At 49.9% G+C, this 25,600-nt stretch overlaps 2 protein-coding genes across 7 annotated transcripts in view; both read left to right on the top strand.

The window, feature by feature from the left end:
* PDLIM4 (PDZ and LIM domain 4) overlaps positions 1-3,992 on the top strand; it is a 32,213-nt gene extending 28,221 nt beyond the window's left edge. For both annotated transcript variants that reach the window (XM_085518702.1, XM_015875580.3), the window contains exons 6-7: positions 422-542; positions 1,547-3,992. In XM_085518702.1, coding sequence (XP_085374828.1) covers positions 422-542; positions 1,547-1,751 — 326 coding nt within the window. In that variant the 3' untranslated portion in view covers positions 1,752-3,992. The remainder of the gene's footprint in view (positions 1-421; positions 543-1,546) is intronic.
* A 4,301-nt stretch (positions 3,993-8,293) lies between these two features.
* Positions 8,294-25,506, top strand: LOC107320084 (solute carrier family 22 member 4). 5 transcript variants are annotated; one of them, XR_014935405.1, is made up of 10 exons: positions 8,295-8,824; positions 12,924-13,027; positions 13,243-13,397; positions 15,450-15,621; positions 16,822-16,948; positions 18,684-18,784; positions 19,719-19,933; positions 20,664-20,764; positions 21,936-22,071; positions 22,737-23,528. XR_014935405.1 is itself a non-coding variant. In XM_015875575.3 (10 exons), exons 1-10 carry the CDS (start codon positions 8,432-8,434, stop codon positions 22,810-22,812), a joined length of 1,662 nt encoding a protein of 553 aa, XP_015731061.2. In that variant the 5' UTR covers positions 8,313-8,431; the 3' UTR covers positions 22,813-25,506. The 5 variants fall into 5 exon arrangements, 3 of the variants coding, with proteins under 3 accessions (XP_085374827.1, XP_015731061.2, XP_085374825.1); XM_015875575.3 differs by having other exon boundaries at positions 8,313-8,824; positions 20,582-20,764; positions 22,737-25,506; XR_014935406.1 differs by lacking the exon at positions 18,684-18,784 and having other exon boundaries at positions 8,296-8,824; positions 20,582-20,764; positions 22,737-25,506.
* The last annotated feature ends 94 nt before the right edge of the window (positions 25,507-25,600 follow it).

The raw sequence follows: 25,600 nt of genomic DNA, 5'->3' as shown, positions 1-25,600 counted from the left end.
CCTGAGAGGTGGCACAAACCTCCCAAGGTGGTGGGACAGAACCTTCCTTTTGGAGGGGTTTTCTGCGGGGAGATTTTTACTGTTTCTCTCTTTTTTTCTTTTTTTTTTTTTTTTTTTTTTTCTTCACCAAATAGCATGGCCTAAATAATCACTACATTCATCTGTGATGCCTTTTGAGAACATCTGCACGAGTATCCCCATGCAGTGTCTGGGCCCATCTGTGCACCCAGATGTGTGGCTGTACAGGTTGCTGGTCTCACTGTTTGCATGTTTGCTCTTCGCTTCTGTACAGAGAGTTGTGACAAGGCTGAGTGCATCTCCTCCTGGGGATAAACAACCCTCTGGCTCCTTAACAACAACAGGAATAAAGAACAAGGTGCCAGAGTGCAAATCCTCAATCTGTGTCTAAAACTCTTGGCAGGTGAAAAACTCGACAGACTGAGCAACCCTCGCAGCATCAAACCTCCAGGACCAAAGCTCGGCGCTGCCATGTCTGGACTGCAGCTGCTCCCCGAGTGCACGAGATGTGGCAATGGGATTGTGTAAGTGCTGCTGTGTGCATTGTGCATCCAGGTGGATTCCCACCAGCATTACAAGTTAGAAGGTGTAGCAGAATCCTTGAGTCCCTTTATGCTGATGTTTTCTTTTATGGGGGTGTTTTTCTTGCTAACAGGAGGATCACTGAGATGATCAGAGGGCTGGAGCACCTCTCCTATGAAGAAAGGTTGGGGGAGCTGGGCTTGTTTAGCTTGGAGAAGAGAAGGCTCTGGGGAGACCACATTGTGGACTTCCAGTACTTGAAGGGAGCAAATAGACAGGAGGGGGAATGGCTGTTTATGAAGGTGGGCAGTGACAGGACAAGGGGGAATGGTTTTAAACTAAGACAGTGGAGGTTTAGTTTGGATATTAGGAGGAAGTTTTTCACCCAGAGGGTGGTGACTCACAGAAACAGGCTGCCCAAGGAGGCTGTGGATGCCCCATCCCTGCAGGCATTCAAGGCCAGGCTGGATGTGGCTCTGGGCAGCCTGGGCTGCTGGTTGCTGACCCTGCACATAGCAGGGGACTGGAACAAGGTTGCTGTGGTCCTTTTCAACCCAGGCCATTCTGTGCTTCTGTGACTGAAGCTGGAGTTGAGGAGGACAGTGAGGACTGCCCCTTTTAAGGGAATCTTGCATCCAAATGCAGAGTATTCACTCAGCAGTTCTGCCCTGCTTATCACAGGAATAGCACCGTGCTCTGGCACTCCCTCACTGCCTCATTGAGGGAGGATCGCTGTCAGGGTCAAGCAGAAGAGATCAGTAAGTTATTTTTGTCTGTGTGTTGAGGAGTGGCTCTCGGGCAGACATACACTGAGTCACATTTCAGAGAACACCAGCATTCTTCTTTGTGCTGTAAGAAAGCAGCCTTACAAATAACAGTTTTCCTGTGCATGCCTGCAGCTCTCCAGCTTCCAGCACAGGGATCAACAGCAGGGAGAATATGGGGGGGGCAGGGGGGGCCTTTCTGCTGGCTGTGTCCCCACTGACCCCACTCTTCCCACCCCCAGGGGAACCATCGTCAAAGCCCGCGACAAGCTCTACCACCCCGAGTGCTTCATGTGCGACGACTGTGGCCTCAACCTGAAGCAGAGGGGCTATTTCTTCATCGAGGAGCAGCTGTATTGCGAGACGCACGCCAAGGAGAGGGTTAAGCCCCCCGAGGGCTACGATGTGGTGGCTGTTTATCCGAACGCTAAAGTTGAACTCGTCTAAACCCAGGGCTCAGACGGCGCTCGCCCACCCGCACACACGCCGCTGGCTTCGCAGAGTGGCTGTAATCAACTCTGATTACTGCAGCCCGAGTAAAATGCCTTTCTGTAGATAAAACCGTTTACACTTGGGATCTCCAGGGGATGGTGTTGAAAGCGTATGAACAGGTTTTTCCCTTCTCTTTGACACTCTTTTTTTGGGGGAAGCGGGGTTGCTGTGCTGGGTTATTAGTCTGTGCCTTAACCTTATCCAAGATCTGCATAAACATTGATTCATTCTCTACTTTTTTTTTTTCTCCCCTGTAAGACCAGTATTCCTTCCTTCCCTCACTGTTATCTGAAGGAAGGAAGGAAGGAAGGAAAGCTCGAAGAAAATAAGGCACTTTACCTACCGAGAGCTGCCTCCTGTATTGCAGCTTCTGTCTCCCACCCACTGGTGACTGCTCTGTGCGCTGAGCACCCAGCAAGGTTTGCTCCTGCCTTCCCCATTCAGTTGCTCTCTCCTGGCTGCCCAGCAGGACATCTAAAGGATGCTGAGGCAGCAGGAGCCCACCTGGCTGCCCTCCTGCACCCCACTCCCCATCACTCCCCACAGGGAGGTGCTCTGTTTCTGTCCTTGCTTTGACCTTTTGTTCGGCTTTTTTGCAGACCTCCCCCCCAGGCTGCTGCCCCTGCCCTGACCCAGCAGCTGGGGATGGGGTGGCAAAACCCCCCCTGGAGGTTGGAAGGAAATACAGGAGATGCTTGGCCCTCAATCCTGAGCAAGTGGATGCAATCTGTGGCAGAGCTTTATGTGGACTTTATGTAAGGGGGAGGTAATTGAGGCTGTTGGGATGCTGTTATGATGGAGTTTTTTTCATGTTCGTGACTGGAGAAGATGTGCAGTTCAGACACCCTGTTGTCAGATGCCACCACAGTGATGGTTCTGAGGTACCAGTGATGGTACCAACCCTGTGGTTGGTACCGCCAGGTCCCTCTTGAAACACATTTCTGCTTTCTATGCTTTATAAATAAGAAAGTTCCTTCTGTAAAGGCAAAGAGTGTTTCCTTTGTGTTACTGCATCCCCACATATGGGGCTAGCAGGACTGTGCTGCAGTGACCCTGCAGGTGATGACCCTGTGGGGCAGGTGGTGCTGGGGGGCACTGAATAACTTCTGGGGTCTGTGAGAACCTTTGTATTGTAGCCCTTGATGCAGGAACAGCCCTAGAAACAGAAGTGGGGGAAAAACACCACCTCTGGGAGCCAGAAAGCTGAAAGTGAGGTGCTGGGGGTTAGAGAAATGTCTGCTCCCTTCCATGGACAGGGATGGAGATGAGTACTGCCATCTCCTGATGCACCAGGATGTCTATCCCAGCTTCTTCTGCCATCTGCATTTTTCACTGTTGAAGTACAAGGAATGTGTGGCAATGTGATCAACCCAGCTGAGCCTGGGTTTGCTTGTATTTGTATGGCCTTGCTCAGTAGTTCAGGCCAGCTGAATAGAAATACTTGGGACAGCTGTAAGTGATTAGGAGACTAAGGCTAATCAGGTATGAAGTGTTATCACCTCTTGTTTGTGGGCCTCGGCTTGGAGCTTGTTAGTTTGCAATCAGCAGCAGCATTTGCTCTGACTTTCCTTATTAACCTCACTTGTTCCTGGGCTGGCAGCAGTGCTTCTCGGGGGAGGGGGTCGTTGGGGAGGAGGGTGTTGGGCCCATTCTGTGGTTTCATCATAACTGCTGCTCACAAATCACTTCTGTTCCCTTTATGGCTCTGTTTGGAAGGTTGCACTTCACCCAGACCGGGGCCTGACAGCCCAGCAAGGCTCTCCCACATCACTGCAGGAGTTGTGTTCCCCAGAGCAGCTCCTCACCCCACGGCACAGGGAATGCCCTAATAACCCCATGAGCTGGAAGCACCAAAGTGATGCTATGGGCACAGCAGCCCCAGGCTTCACCTGCAACCTCTCTTTAGTTTGGAATCACATTACTATTACCCACAAATCAGTATTTTTCACACCATTCTCTCCTGATGTTCATTCCTACAAGTTATCAACACTTTCCATCCTCCTGAGGAGTGTAAAGCTGGAGCCACCTCGCAGCAATCAGACAGTGACTCTTGGCACTGATTCCCCATATGCTGCCCAGAGCCAGCACAGGGCCTGGCCTCGCCAGCCCCACCTTCTCCCGCTATTTAACGCTGTAAAACATTTGCAGGATGATGTGGTTTGTATGAAATACAAAATAAAACAGTATTGTCAGGTTTTTTTTTTGCCTCACCCTAATTGCTTTCCCTTTGATCCTCAGGTTTCTGTCACCAATATGTGTGTGTGTGCTGGAGATCCCATTGAGTGCACAGTCACCCCCGATGTTGTTTTGTGCTCTGCAGCACACTGTGTGACCCCAGATGTGCTGCTGTGTTGTGCTCTAAATGCAATCCTGTGACATAAACACAGCACAAAGAGGGTTTTCTTACCCCAGATCCACTCGTTCCTGCTCCACCAGCCCTAAGGAAACATGAGAGCTGCACCTCTCCAACAACGCATCATGCATCCATTTGAGTCTGAGGTTTGCTGTTGGGGATGTTGGGTTTGCATTCTCATTGAGTGGTCTGGGTTGAAAAGGATCATAATGATCATGTAGTTCCAACTCCCTGCTATGTGCAGGGTCACCAACCACCAGCCCAGGCTGCCCAGAGCCACATCCAGCCTGGCCTTGAATGCCTGCAGGGATGGGGCATCCACAGCCTCCCTGGGCAACCTGCCCAGTGCATCACCACCCTCTGGGTGAGCTCCTTTGGTGCATGGGAGCGATGCGCAGTGCAGCCAGTGCTGGAACAGATCTGCCAGCTCAGGGCTTGGTGTGGGCAAGAGAGAGAGCAGCCGTGGGAAGAAATGCTCCCAAATAGTTCCATTATTGCCGGGAGTTGGAGAAAGTGTGCTGTCATTTCCAAGAAGCAGAACAAGAATGTCTAACGGTTACGGATTAAATCTCATGAGCGCATTTAGCGCTTCCTGCACGCGTGTGTAATTACGGAATTAAGGGCTCAGCGGGGCTGTTCGAATGTTCCAGGTGAATGCCAGGAGGGTGAGAGAGGTCTGCCAGGTTTAGCAACCAGATAACAGAGGGCTGTTTGCTTATGGGGCTGAATTTCCATAGCGCCCATCACTGCTCAGTTCAGTATGGGGGGAAAGCAGGAAGTGATGCGAGTTGTTTTGCCTCCACAGATGATTGATCAGAAAGGGTTTATTTGGAAAATAATCACGTATGGGAATTGTTGTGTCTTAAGTATTTTAAAAAGCCAAAAGCTTCTGTGGATCTGTGCGTGGCATGAAATCTGCTGGCATCCTTTCATGCACTCTGGGTGTGTAACCCTCTCCTAATTACTGCACGAATTCAAATAATGAATGTGCTTACAGCCCTTCCTGCAGCCACTGCTTTCATGTCTGCCCTGGAACACTCGTGCGGGTCTCAGGTGGGGTTATGCCCAGCAGCGCTGTACCCCCAGCTCCCCTCTCACTGCTGCCCAATGGTCCCTCTGCCACGTGCCCTGTGCTGGGCACTCCCTGCGCTCCTCCTTGCTATGGAAACACCGCCTGCTGAGATCAAACGGGACGAGGAGTGCCATTTATTAACTCCATGAGGTGGGACGGGAGCCAAATTGGTTGAAGTTCTAATTGTTTAATTTTTTCCATGTATCATCGGCGAAGTTTCCTACTTAGCCGGCGTGATTTCCACCGCCGCACCCCCTTTTTGTGCCGCTGCTTTTGTTTGGAGTTGTTTAACTTCGCCCTGGTCGCTGGCCGGGCGCCCCAGGGACCTGAACAAAGATCTCAGCTGTTCCATTTGCGCTGGGATGGAAATGCTGCTGCTGGAGGAGGGGAAGCAGTGGGAAAGAAGCGCTGGAAAATGTGTTCCCTCCTCGCTTTCTTATGTGTGTCAGAGGCTATTTTAATAACTGTGGGGAAACAAACCTTCCCCACGCACACCGTAAAACAGACAGGGCTGCTCCTGGCGGTGCTGGAGCCGTCCTTCACGCAGGGAGCGCTGCTGGGGCCGCCCCGTGGCACGGTGCGGAGCTCAGGAGCGCGTCAGGCTCTCGAGGTTCTGAATGGAAACATCTCCTTGCTTTAGGGGAGCTCCCCGGCTCTTCGGTCCCAACCACGAATGGGAGGTGGGCAATGAGGTGCGAGGGGCGCACGGTGCACGGGGAGGGCGTGCAGCGCGGAGCGCAACGCGGCTCCGCTCCCTGCGGTGCCCCTCCCGCACCATCTAGTGATGGAAAGAGGAATTCAACCAGGCTGAGGCAGGATCGGGGAAAGACTTGCTAAGAGAATGAGCAGCGCTGGGCACGGGCGGCTCCTGGGTTACGACAGAGTGATACAGCGAGGGAGCAGCAACCTGGCAAAGGGAGGAGCGGTTTTAGGAGCTTCTATGGACTCGCCCAGCCGGCAGACACTGCCTCGGGTAGGATCCCCGCTTCCATCGGTTTCACGTGGTTCCTGCAAAGGTGCAACTCCTTGCAAATAACGGCAGGCACCTGCACAGAGGAGACCCCCGGAGCAACCACCCAGACACATCACACAGCCTGACAAAACGGTTTCTGCTTTGCCCTGCTGGTCTGCAGGCTCTAATGTGATCCAAGAACTGTGTGATCAACACAGAGTTACAAAACTCCATGTTCCCGTCTGGGCTTTTAATTCCCAGCTCTTGTGACAGTATGGGGACCCCTGAGAGTCCTGTGCAGAGCGGGGAGTGGGGCTGTCCTGGACAGGAACTGCTCCAAGCAGAGCAGGAGTTCCTGGATGGTGGCAGTCACACTGCCATCAGTGACAGCCACATCGTCACCCCATGTCACACACAGTGGGGATGATGTGAGCACACAGGAGCTGCTCTGCTCCATGGCTGCTCACATTCCCTCTATCCCACTGGAGCTCCAGGCTGGGTTAGGCAATCCATTTGCTCAAGCACAGTATAGGAGAAAACACAAAGGTTCACGTTGAACACGTGAAATTTATATTGCATTGAGGATTCATCTGTAAACCAGATTAACATGAGCACCTTATATGTGTTAGCACTTACTTTTATATGCTAAATTTGCAGACTAACCACAGCTGTTTATGAGCACTGCAAATTATTCCTCTACAGGGAATTACGGTTGACTGAATAATTAGTGTTGACTGAATAATGACAGTAAATAAGGAGCTGAGAGTGCACTGTCTGAATCCTTACATCTTTAAGGACTGGGGCTGCCCATATGCACTCCCTGATCTCCCCATGTGACCCCACTCACTCTTATCACCAGGACCACCTTTGGCCAAGCAGAGGCTCAGAAGGGTACGAGCCATCCCTTGTGGTCCCTCTGCAGGCAAGAGGAGTCCCAGTCTTTTGCTGCATGACATCATCTTCCACCTCTAATCTCAACTTGCAGCTTTCTGCCTGGCCCGGATCAATGCTGCCATCTGCTTCTCCTGCCCAGGCACTGCTGCAGAGCACTCCTAGCACTGCACTGCTCTTTTCACAGCCTCCACCTCTGATTGTCACTGCTACCAAGATGCCACCTGAGCAAGCTGTGTTCTCCTGCATGTTGCTCCTGGGATGCATCTTTAAAATAAAGACAACAAGAAAGCAACACCCCAGCCAGGAAGGAGCAGGCAATGTCCACTGTAGCACTTTCTATGCCATCTTTGGGGTAGGCCCCTTGCAGATCTCACTGCTTCCCAGCACATGTGCAGCAGCAAGCAGCCCATGGAACAACAGTGCAAACAGGAGCTGTATCTTCCTGCTGCCTTCCTTCTGCCCACATCACAGCCCTACTTTCCCTCCTGGCCCCACACATGGCTGTGCCAGCACTGATAAGAGGACAGCCCCAAACCAGGACGCACAGGGCTGCCCTGCACAGTGTGTGGATGTTTCGGTGTCTCCCAGGGAAGACTGCAGCTCAGACCAACATCACAAACACCACAGGAGCCCGGGACAGAGCAGTGTTATGAAACAATTTGAACTCTGAGCACATTTCAAACCCCGCCGTGTTTCTGAGTGCCCCATGAGCTATTTCAGGAGATGATGACAGTGTTGCTCAGATTTCCTGCACAGCCTTGTAGCTGTGTTGTGCAGCAGCACTCAGCAGATAGGATCTGACACGGAGCGCTGCTCTCCCTGAGCTGGAGCTGCTGCAGGAACCCTCTGAGTGGACACTGCTGACCTCGTGTGTGGTGTAGGGTGAGCACCAGGGAGATAAACATCGTGCTGCAGGGGACGACAGCTCCTGGGGGGTGTGAGTGCATGCAGTGTGTGAAGCTGAGGCTGACGGTGGCTGTTTCCCCATCACTGCCATGTAGGGGGGCTTTGCTTACAGAGATGCTCTGCCTGCATCTCAGGGGATGCTTCAGGCCAAGGCTCTGCTGCTGACCCCCCTGTGCTGCCCATGGCTCCATCCTAAGTGAACCCATTCCCCAGCTCCAGCCAACCCCAAAGCTCCGTACTGCGTTCTGCCGGCGGTGACGGGAAGCAGCGGGAGGCGAACCAGGCTCAGAGCGCAGCGCTGCGGGGCCACGTGCGGGCGGTGCGGCTCAGCGCTCCCGCAGCGGCTCGGGGGGCGGCGGAGCGGATCCTCGGAGCGGGACGCACCGCCCCGCGGGGCCGGACCGGGGCGGAGCCGCACCGCACGGGGCGCGCAGAGGCGCGGAGATTCGTGCAGCGCCATGCGGGACTACGAGGAGGTGACCGCCTTCCTGGGAGAGTGGGGCCGCTTCCAGCGCCTCATCTTCTTCTTGCTCAGCGCCAGCATCATCCCCAATGGCTTCAACGGGATGTCGGCCGTGTTTCTGGCCGGTACCCCCGAGCACCGCTGCGCTGTGCCCCCCGGAGCCAACCTGAGCGAGGAGTGGCGGAACGCCAGCATCCCGCTGGAGCTGCGCGGCGGACTGACGGAGCCGAGCCGCTGCCGCCGCTACCGCCTGGCCGTGCTCGCCAACCTGTCGGCGCTGGGGCTGCGGCCCGGCTCCGACGTGCAGCTGGCGGAGCTGGAGCAGGAGCCGTGCCTGGACGGCTGGGAGTACAGCCGCGATGTGTACCACTCCACCATCGTCACCGAGGTGCGTAGGCGCGGTGCTGTGCGCGCTCACGGGTGGCGGGTCCCCGGGGTGGGGGCTCCCCCCCCCACACACCACCTCCCGCAGGGCGAATTCCTGAGGGAATGCGTCGGATTCCTGAGAGAAAGGCTGGGGCCGAGGTGATGCTCTGGGGAGGTGAGCAGGAGCTCTGCAGCGGCCCGTGTTATCGCTCTGTGTTTTCATATCGAGCGCCGGCGTGGTTTGTTTGGAGAGGGATTTTCTGTGGCAGAGAGGCTGAAAATAGAAGCATGATGGTTTCTTCGTGCTGTTTCCTCCTGCTGCTTTCTCCCTGCTGGCACACTGAGCGTCCTGGCTAATTCCCATTGATTCGCTTCTTGGCACGGGGATGCTGCCACTGCCGAAGGACACGGAGTGTGGGGCTTTGGTGGCTGGGAGCCCTGTGGGTAGTGACCCGGTGGGAAGCTGACTCTGAGCTTGTGGCCAACCTGCCCTATATGACTTTAAGCCTGTGCAGTGTCATCATCTGTGCAGGGACATGGGGACGTCAGTGGTGACAGACACAGGAGCACTTCTGTGATTTTTATTTAGATGGGGTCTCTGTCTCTGCTGGTGATGAGCTGTGATAGAGCACAGTGTGACACCCCAAAAGCTGTGGGACTGATGTGCTCTTTGGTGTTGTATCAGAGGGTGATGGCAATAACGGGCTCAGCCCACGCTGGTGTTTGGTAGCCAATGGCCCCACGTGCCCCTGGATGGGCAGTGTCACACAGTGTCCCCAGCCAGGATGGTTCCAAGTGTCCTAGGGGGGAACAGAGCATCCCACACAGACTGAAGCCATTGTAGCCTTGGGCTTGGGCTGTGTTCCTGCACAGCTGTGGAGATTGAGATCCTGCCCTTGTCGTGCTCAGTGGTGCCAGCATTAACCCTGCTGGTACCACAGGGTCACGTTCCACTCGTGCAGCCCATGGCTTGTGCTTGGGGTGTGCCGTGGTTGGCACTGACTGCAGCCCTGGTGACTCAGCAGGGCCATCAGTTACCAAAGCCGCTGCATGGCTGGGAAAGGTTATGCCACGAACTCAGGGCTGTGAGGCTGTGCAAGGGGCATGGGGACACTGATGTGTGCAGGAGGGAAAAGTGGCATCGTGGGGAGGGGACAGCAGCCCCTGATGTGCTCAGCCCCCAGTGCTCACTGTAGGGTTTGCCATGGGGACCTGGGGCACAGCAAAGGGGCCAGAACACTCTCAGTTTCAGTGGAAACCAAGTGCTGGGTTCCCATCTGTACACCAGATGGAGAGGATTCTTGTTGTGTTCGGAATGGCATGAACATGTGGGAAAGATTTTGGATTCAGTTTTGAAACAGGGAAAGCAAGCAGTGATGAAACCATTAAAATGAGCAGTTTGGTTAAACTTGTGATGCTGATTTTTGTGCCCAGCGTTTCTGTCTGTGTTCACAAAGACAAGTCTGGGCACACCATCAGGCAGTCTCCCTGCAAAACCATCCTCAGCAGAGGAACAGAATTGGATGGTACAAGATGAAACGCTGGAGGTTGTGTTTGGTTCACTGAGTTGCATCAAATCCTGTTACTGCTGCTGGAAAGGAGCAGGCTGGGAGATGCCAGCTCCATGCAGGGATGTCTGGGGATGTGCAGGTCCCCTGAGGCAGAGCATCCCATGCACAGACATAGGGTTGGTCTGAAAGCAGATGACAGAGAAGTGATGTGCCAGCACAATAGCAAAGAGCTTATCATCATGGTAACGGTGGTATGATCTTCACCAGCTCTTATTCCTGGTGGTAAAAGCTTGGAAGCTTACCTGAACTTTGCTCTGCAGTGCACTTGGCCAGGGACATTACAGTATTACTTATTTGCTGGTTAATGGATAATTAGTTCAGCAAAAGCCATTTGGACACCATGGCTGTGAGTGGTGCAGCTCTGGGTTGCTGAGTGCAGGCACCTTCATCAGCAGCACTGTTCTGCTGAGCAGCCCCAGGTGTGCTGGAGCTGTGGGTTTGGTTGAGTTTGTGTGTTTTATGGTTGTCAGATGCAGTGAGTTCCTTCAGATAGAAATCCCAGCCTGCCATCAGCTGCTGTATGCTGCATATCACATCCTGCAGATGTACAAGGCTCTCAACCCAATGTCATTAATTCCTGCTCTCTGTGTAGCATGTCACGGGACAGCTGGTGAGAGGCATTAGGCACTGGGGAACACAGGATCAGTGCAAGTGCCTTCAGCTGGTTCCTGTGGCTTTGTGTAGGCATTTTGGAAGTGCTGACCCCTCCTCAGCTCCCACCCAGCAGTGCAGAAGCAGGCACTGGGATGCTGTCCTTCTAGGACAAGAGGTGATGGCCTCATGTTGCACCAAGTTCAGGTTCAATATTAGGGAAAAACTTCTTCTCTGGAAGAGCTGTCGGGTTCTGGCGCAGCCACCCAGGGAGTGGGGGCTCGGTGGGGTGGGTTTGGGTATGGGGATCTAAGAGTTCTTTTCCAACCTTAGTGATGCTGTGGTTAAATAGTGACAAATATTAATCCTGGGGCTTCATTTCCTACCCATGTTCTGAGTCCATAAGCCCCTGAGCTGTTGGGAAGCCTCCTGGTGCCCCCAGAGCAGCATCTAGGTGTCCAGTGCAAGCCTGCAGCTAGAGTGGGTCAGGGTCACTGGGGACTGCTGCCCCGGCTCTGTCTATTTGTTGGGTGCCACATTTTCATGAGTAATGCTCTGTGTTGGCTGCACATTCTGGCACTGCACTATTTGCTGACTGCATGAAGTTGGGCAAGTCAGGACATGGCAACTTGGAAGCCTTCTCCCTCGTTCCCTGTCCTCTTGGCTTTTCTAGGAACATCCTACAGGAACTCTTCCTTGTAAATCTCGGTGCTGGGAGATCACAGGAGGATGCAGCACAGTGGCACAGTGCTGGCCCAGGATAGAAGCCCACGGAACACCAGCTTGTACCATGCAGGGGCCCTCATGCTGCCATTCTTTTGCCTTTGTTCAGGTTTTTTTTTTCTGAAGAAACTCTTGCTTTTCATGTCCCATTTCCTGAAGCTGAGTTTTGCTTTATTTTTAACACAGGGCTTGATTTCCACCAGGTTTACAGAAACCTCCATTCGCTTTGACAAGAGTCACAGATCTCAGCACACACTTTCCAAGAGCAGCATCCCTAGTCCGACATTAAAGGAGTTGGAGCCGATGATCCCTATGGGTCCCTTTCCAGCTCGGGATATTCCATGACTCTGTGATCCCTGCAAGTGTCAGATCTCTGCTGGCTTAACTTTCCCCTCCATCTTATCAAGTGCAATTAAGATAATTACAGATGATCACCCAGTCCTGGCCCATGCCTACCCACCCCTTTCTTCCAGCAGGGACACGATGCTTTCTTTTAGGTACTAATCAAACTGAAGGGGTTGAGGCACACCACACCCCCTGGTTCCTCTCCAAAGGACAAGTCCTGGCAGAAGCAATGTCCTTGCAGCAAGGCTAATTACTGAAATTACTCTGCACTTTGATCTGGGGCTGATCAGCCTACCTTCAAGGTACATCTGTCATCCATTTGAAGTTCTACAGCACCCTGTAGGTGTGCCCTGACCAGGGTTGATCTCTGGGACGTCAGTGAGCCCTGCTGCACTCATGATGCTCTTCTGGTTTTTTTTAAGCTCTTTGTGGGTGCTGGGTGGAAGTTTCCATGCTGGCTCCTGTCCCAAACCTCGTCCCAGCTGTGAGGGTGAGCGATGAGCACCTGCAGGCTGCAGGGGGAATGTGCAAAACCATCCATGTGAGAAAACAGAGTTTGTTCTATGCATTCTCTCACATTGATTCTGTCAAACCCACAAACCAGAGAAACCGAGGTTGTGGTTAGTAAGCATGGTAGGGATGGGCTGGGGATGGACTTGGTGATCTTAGAGGTAATCTCCAACCATAATGATTCTGTGGTTCTATGACACAGGTCTGGATGCAGGCAGCCCCATGGGCATGGGCAGCTGCATGCTGGTAGCAGAGACCTCAGTGTCCCAGCATTGAGGATGGGGGAATTCATCCAAATTCTATGGAAATGGGTACATTCCTGGGAAGCAAAGGTTCCTCTGCTTGTTGGGCAGAGGCTGAATGTGGGCCCTTCTCTTGCAGTGGAACCTGGTGTGTGAAGATGACTGGAAAGTGCCGCTGACCACCTCCCTGTTCTTCGTGGGTGTCCTCATCGGCTCCTTCATCTCGGGGCAGCTCTCAGACAGGTAATGCTGCCAGCACTGCACAGAGCAGGGCAGAGTCCAGGAATAGCCCAGGCTGGAAGCTGTAGGATCCATAAAGGAGCTTAACACCTACTTCTCCACATTTCAGTCAAAATCTGGTTTACCTTCTTTAGAAGTTCTGCATCTCACACCACACCTAGATCCCTTTCACCACAGCTTGATCCCATCTTTACAACCATGTCCTTGTGCTTCCCCAGGTTCGGCAGGAAGAGCATCCTCTTCTTGACCATGGCTGTGCAGACCGGCTTCAGCTTCCTGCAGATCTTCTCTACCAGCTGGGAGATGTTCACAGTGCTCTTCCTCATAGTGGGCATGGGACAGATCTCTAACTACGTGGTGGCCTTCATACTGGGTAAGAATTGAACTGCATTAGTTTTAGTGCTTGCTTAATATACTATTTTTTTTCCTTCTCAACCTGCACTTCATTAAGGACAGCACTAAATCCTTGTTGGAACAGTTCCTAATTTAGGCCACTATGACTTTTTTTTCTCCTGGATGCCTTAAGGGATCTCTTCAAATGATTAATTAGAGCCTGTACTTTCTGCAGGCTTAGAGAAGAAGATGGGCGCAGCAAACATCAATACAACCACCCATTTCTGTCCTGTTAAGGGGAAGAGCTGTGGGGAGGCTTAGGGCTGCTATCAGTAGGAACAGGGCTGTCAGCAGCAGCAGCATTTGGGGCTCCTCCCTGCCCAGCCCCTGTAGCAGAGGGATCTGCACACCTCTGAGCAGAGTGGCATTGCCATGGACAGCACATAGCCATGCTCCTTGTGCAGCACTGCATCTCAGCCAGCTGCTGTCACCTCCTTCCATCCTGAGGTCGGCTTTGTCCCTCATGCTGCATTATTTGGGACTGTGAAGGGGTTAGTTGGGGCCAGTTTGAGGCTACCAGCATCACCCTGCATCCATTATGCTGCATCTGCCAGGGGAACTGCTTGTACAGAGTCAGGGACTTTGGGCAGCAAAAGTGACCCTGATGGCTGGGTAGCTGCAGGCCCTGGATGGCCACAAAATCTCTCTGTGTTTTCCCAGGTTGAAATGTGGGGCAGTGCTGTGTCTGTGGAGCTGCAGTTAGGGGATGCTGCTGAAGCTCCTGGCAGAGCTGTAGGGCTGTGTTCAAAATGTCCATGTTCAGGTGCTGAGACTGTAAAACAACACCAGTTTGTGAAGGTGTGCTGGTCTCAGCCCAGAATTGCTGTTTCCTGGCTGGGAGGATGAGGGCAGAGGAGGAGCAGAAGGAAGTAGTAGCTGGCAGTTCATATTGGCTTGGTAGTGCCACAAGCCCTCTATTTTTACATTATGTTTATAAAAGGATCATGGAATGGTTTCATTGGAAGGGATCTCACAGCCCCCCCACCTCCACCCCTGCCATGTGTTGGCTACTCCCCACCAGCTTGGGCTGCCCAGGACCCATCCATGGCCTTGCACACCTCCAGGGAAGGTTTACAACATCCCTAGTTTTTATTGCTAGGTGTGGCACTGGCCCCAGGCTGTGTCACACAGCTTCTGCTGTCATATGGTGATGCTGAATTCAGCCACAGAGCGCTATCAGGGACCTTGCTGCTTGTGTTTCATGCCCTGCAGCCACAGCGTGCTGCTGGCAGTGCAGCCTTCTGTTCCCAGAGATAAAGCAGCACTGGTTCCCACCCACAGACCAGTTTTCCTTGGGCAGCAGCAAATTACTTGTTAACCCCAAACTGGATGTGCTGCAGGTGGCCCTGCACTGGGATGGGGGGAGGGAAACCTGCCAGCTAGGAAACCTCAAATCCAAGGGCAGAAAGCTCTGGGAAGGGGATGAGCTCCATGGCACTGAGCAATGCAGAGCAAATAGCTCCTGCAGTCTGCCCTGGTTTGGGCTTAACAGGCAGTTGTGGAAATCTGTATCTTAGATATGAGGCTAACAAAGGTAATTTAGGAGCTCTCTGCTTAGTTCATTCCCCAGGCAGAGGTTATTCACCTTCACAGGGACTCTGGCTGCTGCTGAGGGCATTGGCTGCCATTGGGGATCAGTATTTCCCATCTGCTGGGGGCAAAGCACAGAGCCTTCACATTTCATTTCCACGTGGCTGCCATTATTTCTGTTCCCAGCTCATTTAAACTCTGGGAGATGTTAAGTGGAGGACTTCATTAAAAGACACTGTCAGCTGTTTCTCTTTTAATTTGCAGTAGAGGAGGACGTGGTGATCCAGATTGCTCTGAGCCCTGTTAGATCTGTCAGCTCTAATGGCAATAACACAGGAACTGCACCATTACTTCTTGGTGGCATCCATTGAAGTGTCATATAAGGGGAACTGCTCTTTTCTAACATTGCTCAGCTCATCTCTTTGTAAATGCACTAAAGTATATAGTCACGATTGACCAGGAAGAGTTAAAATGCTAATCCGACCTCCCTTGTTTTAAACAGGAACAGAAATTCTTGGCAAATCAGTTCGTATTATATTCTCTACGTTAGGAGTTTGCATATTTTTTGCAATTGGCTACATGTTGCTGCCCCTGTTTGCTTACTTCATCAGAGATTGGCAGATGCTGCTGCTGGCGCTCACCCTCCCCGGGCTGCTCTGCGTTCCGCTCTGGTGGTGAGTGTGGGTGTCCTGGGCACCTCATCCCCTTCTGGTGGATTTTCTATGTCCATGTGAAGGGGATTTGCTTTGAGGTGGAGGTGGGGGAGGAGGGGAGAGGAGGGGGAAGGAGGCTTCCTTGTTGGTTGTGTTTTTGGTTGTGTTTTTGGCCAGTTCTAGGCCCAGATAACCACCTGCTGATCCTGATGCTGCCGTGGGCTTTTCTTTTCATGGGCAAAATCTCAGCAAAAGGCCAGCAATTCACTGTGCTACGTGGTCCAATTCTCCCCTGAGGGTTATTTTGCTCATTTAACTTGAAATGTCTCAAAGTCCTTCACCACAGTTGCATATCCTTCTGTCCCAAACTGCTGCTTGATGGGGAGGTTGGTTTTGTATGCAAGCCTTCAGATTTCTGCTACAGGATCGGCACTGTGAGCATGTGAAATATGTCCCTAAGGCATGGCTTCAGTGTCCTGCTTTGCAATTTGGTGGGAATCTCCATCAAAGCATGCAGAAGATTGCTGTGAGTGCACTTTCAGTTTGGAGCTAATGCAGTGGTGACAGAGCTCACATGGCACTCAAAGCCAGGACATGGGTTAACTCTTTGAAGAGCTGCTCGGTAAAGGAATTATAGAATCACAGAATGGCCTGGGTTAGAAAGGGAAGAGGGTCTAGTTAAGGAAGGGTGAGACCTTCTGTCCTGTGTTAATTCACTCTACGCATGTTCTGGAATTGATTGGAAACTTCCATCAGGGACCCAGCCACCATCCTTTGCTTAGAAGAGCCTGCATCAGATCTGTGGTGGAACTGTCATGTTTTGTACATAAGATTCCTATGACACTGAGCTTTTTGATGCACCCCCTGCACATTTAAAGCATTCCCACACTGTATGCAATTTCCTGAGAATGATTTTGCTAAACCTTGGTTGAGCTGCCCCCATCTTTGCTGTCTATGCACTAACTGTGCAGCATGCTGGGGAACAGTGGTAAATGAAAGCTGCCCCCAAGGAGAAGTGCCTGTGCTTCTGCTTCAGCATGAGGACACACACATCCCATGTGCCCCAGTCCTCCCCTGGTCCCATTGAGATGGGTTGCATTGCCTGCGTGCTCCTCTGCTGACTATAAATGAGAGCATCATTCATACAGTGCATCCATGTGGTTTAAATAATGCCTTACTTTGGTGAAAGCATTGAGTCATTTATTCTGAAACTCACTGCAGGATCATCCCTGAGTCCCCCCGCTGGCTGATCTCCCAGGGAAGATACAAAGAGGCAGAAGTTATTATCCGAAAGGCTGCAAAAATAAACAACACTCCAGCCCCAGCTGTGCTTTTTGACGCCACAGAGGTATGTGTCACACATCCTATTGCTTTTGGCTTGTAGTAAACTGGCACAGCACAACTTGCTTCCAGCCGCAGCTGACAGAGGCTGGCAGGCCTGCTGGCCTCAGGTAGGTGTTGGGGCAGCAGGTGAGAGATGAGCAGCTGCAAGGCTCACTTCTTGGTTTGGCTTTTTAGTAGAAAAACTGTTTTAGCGGAAGTTGGTTATGGTTTTCAGGGCAAGGGTGACCCAGCTTGCTTCACCCTGGGGGCACTGAGGAGCCCTGAGGAAGACCAGTTTGACCCCATTCCAGCTTGGGGCAGCATCAGCTGTTTGCAGTTTAACTACAGTCCTTCGCTGAACTGCACGTGAGCACTAAGTCCAGGTCCACATGTGCAGGGTCGGTGCAGCCCAGGGATGCTCCGGTTGAACAGAGCAACAAGTGCTGGAGCTGCACTTAAAGCACGTGATTAGGGTGAAGGCACTGAATCACGTTAAGATCTTCTGCAGGCCTGTTTTTTTGTGTTTTTTTTTTCTTGTATTTCATGTTTTCTGGTTAAAAAGAGAAAGCCAAGGGACTGCCTACAGCTGTGACACAGCTGGGTTTCGTGCCTGCCTCCCTACAGGAGCTTTGTCCTACTCTGAAGCTCCTGAAGCCTCAGAAAGAACCCAGGCCAAGCTGATGGTGACCGTGGTTCTATGCTGGGTCTGAATTTCTGCATTGTGTCTCCTGACATCTGGTACAGCAATAGCAAAGCACTGCACACCCCTTGTGAGACTTGGAGCAAAATGCTGCACGCTGCCCCTCTGCTTGGCAGCACCAAGTTATGGTGCTTAAATTTTGGCTGAGCTGATGAAGATCTCTTTTCCAAACATCCGTGGTGCTGTAAATTCAAGTGCATGTTCCGTCTATGGGAAGTTATGGGCACCCTGGAAGCATTATCTTTGCTGCTGGATGTGACCTTTCAGGCTCTGGAAGTTGAGTACTGATCATCACTCTGTGCATATCTGGGACCAAGCGACAGCTCAGCTGTGCTCTCTTCGTGGGAAGCTCGCATCCCAAGAGCCTGTCCACAGCAGCCTGAGGATGATATCTGCACCTGAAGCCTCCTGCTGAAGTATTGTTCAAATGCTACAGTGAAGATGTTCCTCAGAAAGCATCATCCATTCCTAGGAAAGGGAAATCTCCTGGGGAGCCCCACAGGAGGGTTGGGGCAGTTCACCTTCACTCTGGGGCTGGGAGGAAGCCTGGCTGCCAGCACTGACATCTGCTTGGGCTGCTCTGTGCCTCAGCAGGGTGCTGGCTTGCTCACCTTGGCCTCTGCACTGTGGCCCAGCATCAGTCCCCATTATCCCCTGCTGGCAGCATGCAGCTGAACTGGTGTGCATTTATCTCCCACCCTTTTGGAAGATGAGCAGAAGAGAGCTGAGCACACAAGAGCATGCGCACAGAAAAACGCCTTTGCTCATGAGGTTTCTCCTGGAAGGACTGTTAGATCCTTGAGGAAGTGTTAATGCGCCGTTATGGTCATCCAATTTATGTGCACAGTGCAGCTGTCCCAAGTGCTGCCTTTTTCAATCCAAAAACTCAAGCCACCAAGGAATGCTGCTGGTGCAGAGACCAGCTCCGCTAAGGACTCGGGCTGGCCCTTTATCCCAGTGCAGTGGTAACTTCCTGCTGCCCGAGCTATTGGTATGCAAAGGTTATTGTGCTCTGAGGTGTGTGGGAATTTTTTTGGTTTTGTTTTCCTTTTTCCTTCAGATGCAGGATTCGAAGCCTCAGCAGCAGCAGAAGGCTATCCTTCTGGACCTATTTCGAACCCGAAACATTGCAACTATTACTATTATGTCATTACTTTTGTGGTAAGGAAATGTGTATTCCTAAAGTCCCCAGGCAATAGAACAATCTCTGATTTGAAGGCACGTGTCACAGGTTTAGATAGCGAGTTTCAGCCTTGGTTCCTGCCCTCACATGGCCCCTTGGCTGGTACATGTCTCGCAATAGCTTCTGCACCTGCGCTGCATTAGCACACAAGTGTGGATGTGTAGCCTCGACTCAGTGTCAAACAGAAAGGAAACCATCTGCAACAGCCTGTGTGTGTAATTTTTTTTAAGTTCCCATCTCTGTAGACTCTATTTAGAGAAAAATGCCTCATAGCTGAGGCAGCATCTCAGTAACATAATGAGCACCAAAACCGAGGCCAGCACTTACGTAGTTTCTAGCTGTGAGGTCCTGGTCCCTGCCTGGGCAACCACAAGGAGTGAGGACCAAGTAATGCATTGTAGGTACAGAAAGGGGCCACAGTTTGCCTGTTTCCCCACAAGGAGGGACCTGGCCGGCATACTCAGTATGCCTGCAGGGCAGCAGGTCTGAAACCTGAACGTCCAGCTCTGTTGTGAAGATTAAAGTCAGATGTATGCAGATTGCTGAGGGTGGGAGAGCCCATCAGTGGAGCATGCCACAGTTGGCATGGGAGGCCTCCTAGTCTTGTGTCATTGTGCTGTTAATGAGCCCCCTGCAGGGAAAAGCCTTAGTGGGTGGCTTACACAGAGTCTCATACTTGGTGTAGAAGGTGGAGGAAGGACAGAGAAATGGGAGGTCTGCAAGCTGCCATGGATGTGGTCACTGGAAGGGATGGCAGATTTAGAAAGGTGGGGCTGCCTGTGATTTGGCTGAGCCACACTGTCTGTGGTGATGCTTTGCGACATCCGAATTTTGGAGCAACCTCCGAGGCAACACTGGAGGTGCTCAGAGCGCAGTGTTTCGGGAATCATTTGGTATTATTGCTTTCCTCAGGTTTTTCACCTCTGTTGGTTACTTCGGCCTTTCCCTCAACACTCCAAACCTGCATGGTGATGCCTACATCAACTGCTTCCTCTCGGCGGTCATTGAAGTCCCAGCATACATCATTGCCTGGCTGCTCCTGCGCTCCCTGCCTCGCCGCTACTCCATATCCAGCACCTTGGTTTTGGGAGGAGGTGTTGTCCTCTTCATTAAGCTGGTTCCTGCAGGTACGAGATCCAGCACACCCATTAAATAAAACATTGCCATGTTTCATGCTTCTGTCTCGTGGTTCTGTGCAACTACTGGGATCAGATTTGGGGTCTGAGGTCATATTTATGCTGATGGCTGTTAGTGATTCTTTTTCCAATACACACATATATGCTGAGTCACACACTGTTCTTAATTGTTGTGTCAGATTTCTGAGCTTTTTATAGGCCAGGGGAACCAGCCAAAAATGTACTGTGATTTATTTGGTTATGTAGAGAGGCTGAAACCTCCCTGCAAGCTTCCAAGACTTCACAGTGTGTAAATCTCCACAGAATTTTGCAGAATAGGGGGTGGATTTACGCTTGTGCTTTGTTACTGTGTAATATGGAATTCTGGTCTATTTCGAGAATGCCTTTTCATTGGGAGTAAAGCAAAAGCTGAAAAGTACACAATAACCTGTGCCTTCTGCAGGGTGCTCAGCAGGGGGTCTGCAGCCAAATGGGACTAATAGGCTGCAAAACTGGAAACGAAATAAAACAAAATATCCCACACAACTGCTGTGGGAAGACAAAACAAAGCAGCAATAGGGTCCACGGGAGATAAAAATAATACAAGTAATGAGCAAAGAGTGTTGTTTATTCATCTTGATTTTTATCTTTCTCCTCCAGATCTCAATGTCCTGTCTGTTTGCCTGGTGATGCTTGGAAAGTTTGGTATCACAGCTGCGTTTTCAATGCTTTATGTCTACAGTGTGGAGCTGTACCCAACGCTGGTCAGAAACATGGCAGTCGGAGCTACGTCCACAGCTTCCAGGCTAGGCAGCATCATTTCTCCCTACTTCGTTTACCTGGGTGAGATATCCTGCACTCTTGCCTTGAGCTGCATAATTGCCCATAAAAATACCTGAGCTTCTGAGGTGCGGGTTCAACTGTGAGCCCCCTCCATTTGCTGTCTTCCAAGTCCGTTCTCTCACATTGGCTTCACTGTTCTGTACTAAGCCAGGCACCTTGACATTCATTTTGCCTTTTTTCTTACTGTTTAAATCTCAGTCTTTGCTTAGAAGTGTTCATTCCCCAGTCTGACATCCCATTCTGAGTGCTGCACAAAGACAGTGCAATGCAAATGTGAAATAAGAGGCAGAATAGCCTTGGTGCTTCTTGGGCTCTTCAGACTCTGCTTCAGCATATGTAGCAGTAATGGGCATAGACAGGATTAAGCTTTTATTGTTACATTTTGCTCACAGGTTCCCATAGGCTCAATCTTTAGAAAGTCTTGTTACAGTCATCAGAATGGTTTTCTAAATATTAAGAGGTTTTAAGAGAAACTGGTGAGCTGCTGAAATTTGCTAGGGCTCAGTCAGGCCCTTGCAGTTTGTCCAGCTCATGAGCACTGAGGAGATCAAATCACAAACTTTGGCTCCAAATGTGAAATACCCAGAGGCCTTCATTTTAATCCTAGCTTATTCCTCACATTAGAAAGCATGCTGCTATATCCCAACTACAAAATAAAGCTGTCAAGTTCAGTTTGGTCTTTCCTCTGCCTTGCCTTCATTCCTAGCTAATCCCTTTACTGAAAGACCACTTAAGTTCTGTGTTACTGTGATGAACGTCCTGCACTTTGCCTGAATGCTGGTGCACTAACTGCAGGCTGCTGGCAGGGGCCGCTGCTTTCATGTCCTGAATGAGGAGCTGAGCAGACCAACATCAGAGCTTCTTGTCTGTCTGCAGTGATGCTTCATAGAATCATAGAATTGTTTTAGTTGGAAGGAACCCTTAAAGGTCATCTAGTCCAGCTCCTATAAATGAACAGGGACACTTACAGATCCATCAGGTGCTTCTTCTACTTCCAAAGAGGAAAGTATGTAAGAGTTCCCCCACTAATGGTCCATTAGTCTGAATTTTGCCTCTTTGCTGCATTATTCCAAATGAATTCTGCACTGCGGTGATATCTGAAAAGTAGACTTAATGCGTGGGTTCATTGAAGGTGGCCCCATAATTGATCTTCTGTCCTGTGTTCTGCCAGGTGCCTACGACAGATACCTGCCATATATCGTCATGGGAAGCCTGACTGTGTTGATAGGGATCCTCACCCTGTTTCTCCCTGAGAGCTATGGCAATGCTCTGCCTGAGAGCTTTGAACAAATGCTGAAGGTGAAATGGTAAGTCAGCCTTCATCCGTCCCATCCTCCACAAGAATTCAGGACTTCTTTGGACATGATCTCTTTCTTACAATGACAAAATGTTTCATCAGATCTATTGCAAAACATCAAAGCTTTTAGAGCGCCCTTTAGATCTGTTGTTAATTCTACAGACAGCTCTGAACCCAAGCACCGATGTGCTTGAAGGTGGGCACCTGCAAACAAAGGCCGACTCCCACCAGGTGCTGTTTTGGGTACCCTAAGCAAATATGCCCACTGAAATCTGTGTCGTACATCATAGTGCTGATGCAGTAGAAACAGAGCTTGCTATCCGCCACTATGGGTGGGAAATTAGTGCAGAAGAAAACTGAATTAGTTGAAGTGCAGCTGCATAGACACCATATACCATTCAGCTTTGTGAGGGAGAGTGAAAACAATTTGCCCTTATAGGGCAAAAAAACAACCAAACAAAAAAGCTACATGGAATTGCCTGTCGCTAGTGTCTGGTTGGTAAAGGAGCTGCCATTGTGCTTTCAGGGTAAGGAGATTTCTCTAATCTGTTTTTGCCCTGTGTTTATACTAGTAGTGTAACATGGTTATTTTAGCAGCGTTAATATGGAGGGCTCATTGTCTGGTCTCACTCTGTAAAATGTTTTCTGCCTTCTCAGTCTTTTACTTGCTTTCAGTTTCAGGAATGGGCAACAAAACACCAGCATTAGGAATTCAAAGGAGAGTCCTAAAACTCTCATAACAACGTTGTGAAGAAGGACGCACACACTCAGAGCGACTGGAAGAACAAGACCTCAAAATGCATTTTCTGCCACAGGAAAACAAACAAAAACACAATAGCCAACTCTATGGCACTGTAGTTATTGTCCCTTGTGCTACTAAACCCATGTAACTATTTCCTGAACAGATGCTGTCTGCTCCCATAGGGCTTTTAGTTTGTAATTCAGTGTTCTAATTCCTGGAGTGTGTGAGCAGATCCAGCCCCTGTTGAGAAACAGAGGTCTGCGTGTGCTAAACATGACTTGAGGAGTCATAACATAGCAATGACTGCCCTCATTCACGTACTCAATGAAAGCTGCTAAAGAATAGAAAGAAGGCAGCAGTGGTGATGGTGGTGGTTTTCTCTCACTGCATACTGACTGGAGGAAGGGAAGCTGGGTGTCTCTTTGAACATCTCACGTATCTCTAAAGGAAAGATCCCAGCCTCATTTGAAATCTGTAACCAAGGCTTGATGCGACCTGGGATCCACTTCTGATCCACTTGTCCCCATAAAAGCTGATGCTGCTGCAGTCACTGGGCTTCATGAGTGTTGAGGTGTAAGGACTGAGCTAGGGCTATATCTTGCTCATCCTTTTTATGGGCCATGCCCACTTGCAAAAGAAACAGGCTTTGTCAAGTAAGTGGTCCTGTTCAAACATGCTCTGCATTTTCAGCTTTTGGGTTTCTCACAGTAAATTGACATAAGCAACTTCTATATCCTTATGTGGTTCTTTTCCAAAGCATTTCACTTCTCCTTTGAATATATACTACGTTATGCTGTACCTTCCAGTTTTGAAATCCTCTACAAAAACCTGTGTACCATTTACAGATTCAAAGGAGATTTGATGCTTGCAAAAATCTGGTGTTCTGCACAGGAGATCTTTATGTGCAGCTACTAAGAATTGCAAAGGGCTCATTGGGGACCATACTTCTCTTTATTTTCTTTTTTTTTCCAAAGCAAAAGTAACGCCAACAAAGGCAGTATTTTGTTTTTTCAAGTCCTACAGGTTATCTATGTATTTTATAAATGTTTGGCAAAGCTAGATGAGATGAGAAGTTGAATGTAGTAGAGCTTAGGTTTGTGCTACTACTGTTTTATGAGCACTGCACTGTTTGAAAAAAGAAGTGTAATGCCTTTTACTTTTCTATTTATTGGTTGTATGTGGACTTTGTGGCCGCATGAAGTCTCTCATGCTGGGTAGGCTGATTTTTATCTCCTATGAAAACCATTTAGTGGCTATTCACATTCCGTTGAGGCCAACAAAAGCACACTGTCTCCTCTCTTAATGTGAGAGTTCACGGCATTTTGTCTCGTGCTGCCATTTGGCACAGGAGTGAAGCTGTCCCTGTAAGTTCAAGCACAACTATAAAGGTTTATAACATTAAAATGCAAGGAACTTGTGCAATCATCTCAAGCTGCTCTTTGGGATGTGGCAATGCTACTTCCTTTAATACTAATTTTCTGCATTCTGTCTTTTTGCCATAAATGTAATGTGCCATAAGGCTAACAGCCCCCACGTCCTCATCCCTTCTCCAACTGGAATTTCCTTAATGACAGCAGTATTTCATTCTTTATTTTCCTTATTGCAAAGTTAATCTATCAAACAACTCTTTAGGTGTAACTAGATTTCTGAACCAAACCTTTCTGCTGGCGTAGGACAGGTCTGACTATAGACAGCCTGTATTTTTATGAAGACTTTTATATTAAGTTCATACTTCTTTTATGTGATTGTTGGCTTAGGTATTTCTGAAAGGTAAACCTTTCTGAAAGGTAAATATTTTTATATTCTTGAACTTTGTAGTATCTTAAAACTAGATTCCATTTTATTATTATTATTTTTAAATAAGGAAGAGGATTGTGGGTTTTTTAAATACCTTGTTTTAATTGGTCTCGTTTTTCTTGCTTTTACCATTGATCAAAAGCTGGTGTCATATTTAAGTGTTTTTAATAGCAAATTAAAGAAACAGTGCAAGAGTGGAATGCATTGTTGCCAAGAATGTGATGTTCTTACATGGACTGAGTGTGTCTGAGCACAGTCAGAATGAGAAAATGAGATTGCTTCAGCTGATGAAGCACTTGCAAGGAGTATTTCTGTCCTCTGACTGTATCCTTCCCAGGCCAGAACAGGCATTTCTGAAGGAACTCAAAGAGAAACAACCTGCTGAAGAATCAGATGGGGATGAATCTGGAGGGCAGGAGTGCCAGATTCTGGCAAGTTACTAAATGTTTAGTTGTAAAGCTGAAGAAAACAGAATTGGCTTAGTAGCCATTGGCAGAAAGTAAGTGTATTTCTGATGAGAAACCTAAGGCTTTCACTGCGATCTTCAGTGAGTTTTGTGTGTCAGATGCTCGGTGGGGCTCACTGTGGGACCTGTGTGCTCACCCGAGCTGGGAGGTGCACATACAGCTCTGACCCGAAGATGGGGAAGCACAACTGGCTGGCTCCCACTGATAGCACTCAGCCTCAACTCTCCTCTATCACATTTACCTGGGTCTCTTTGTGTAACCTCTTATCATCGGTAAGATCTGACACTGGCTTATCAGATACCTTAAAGCAGGTATAAATACATAGTTGTCGTCACCTGGTAACTCCTGTCTTTAATGGAATAAAATGTGCACTAGCATTGTGTAACCTACTGTCTGTGTGGTTTGTAGTTGAAGAATAAAGTCTCCTAAATTTAACAAATTGTGTAAAAATGTTTAAAGAAGCAATTAAAAATGAACTTAACTCCCTGTGAGCAACCTGGACTTGACCATAGCAGCATTTCAGCCTCACCAGG

This window comes from Coturnix japonica, chromosome 18 (genome assembly GCF_054131305.1).
Source record: "Coturnix japonica strain WE chromosome 18, WE-NBRP24, whole genome shotgun sequence".
NCBI lineage: Eukaryota > Metazoa > Chordata > Aves > Galliformes > Phasianidae > Coturnix > Coturnix japonica.
The sequence above is the reverse complement of the archived record's forward strand: the minus strand, read 5'-3'. Positions and strand labels throughout refer to the sequence as shown.

Coding starts and splice junctions, on each gene's coding strand:
- LOC107320084 (XM_015875575.3), top strand. CDS start 8,432: ATGCGGGACTACGAGGAGGTGACCGCCTTCCTGGGAGAGTGGGGCCGC. Junction 15,622..16,821: donor CTCTGCGTTCCGCTCTGGTG/GTGAGTGTGGGT, acceptor AACTCACTGCAG/GATCATCCCTGAGTCCCCCC. Junction 22,072..22,736: donor CAAATGCTGAAGGTGAAATG/GTAAGTCAGCCT, acceptor ACTTGCTTTCAG/TTTCAGGAATGGGCAACAAA.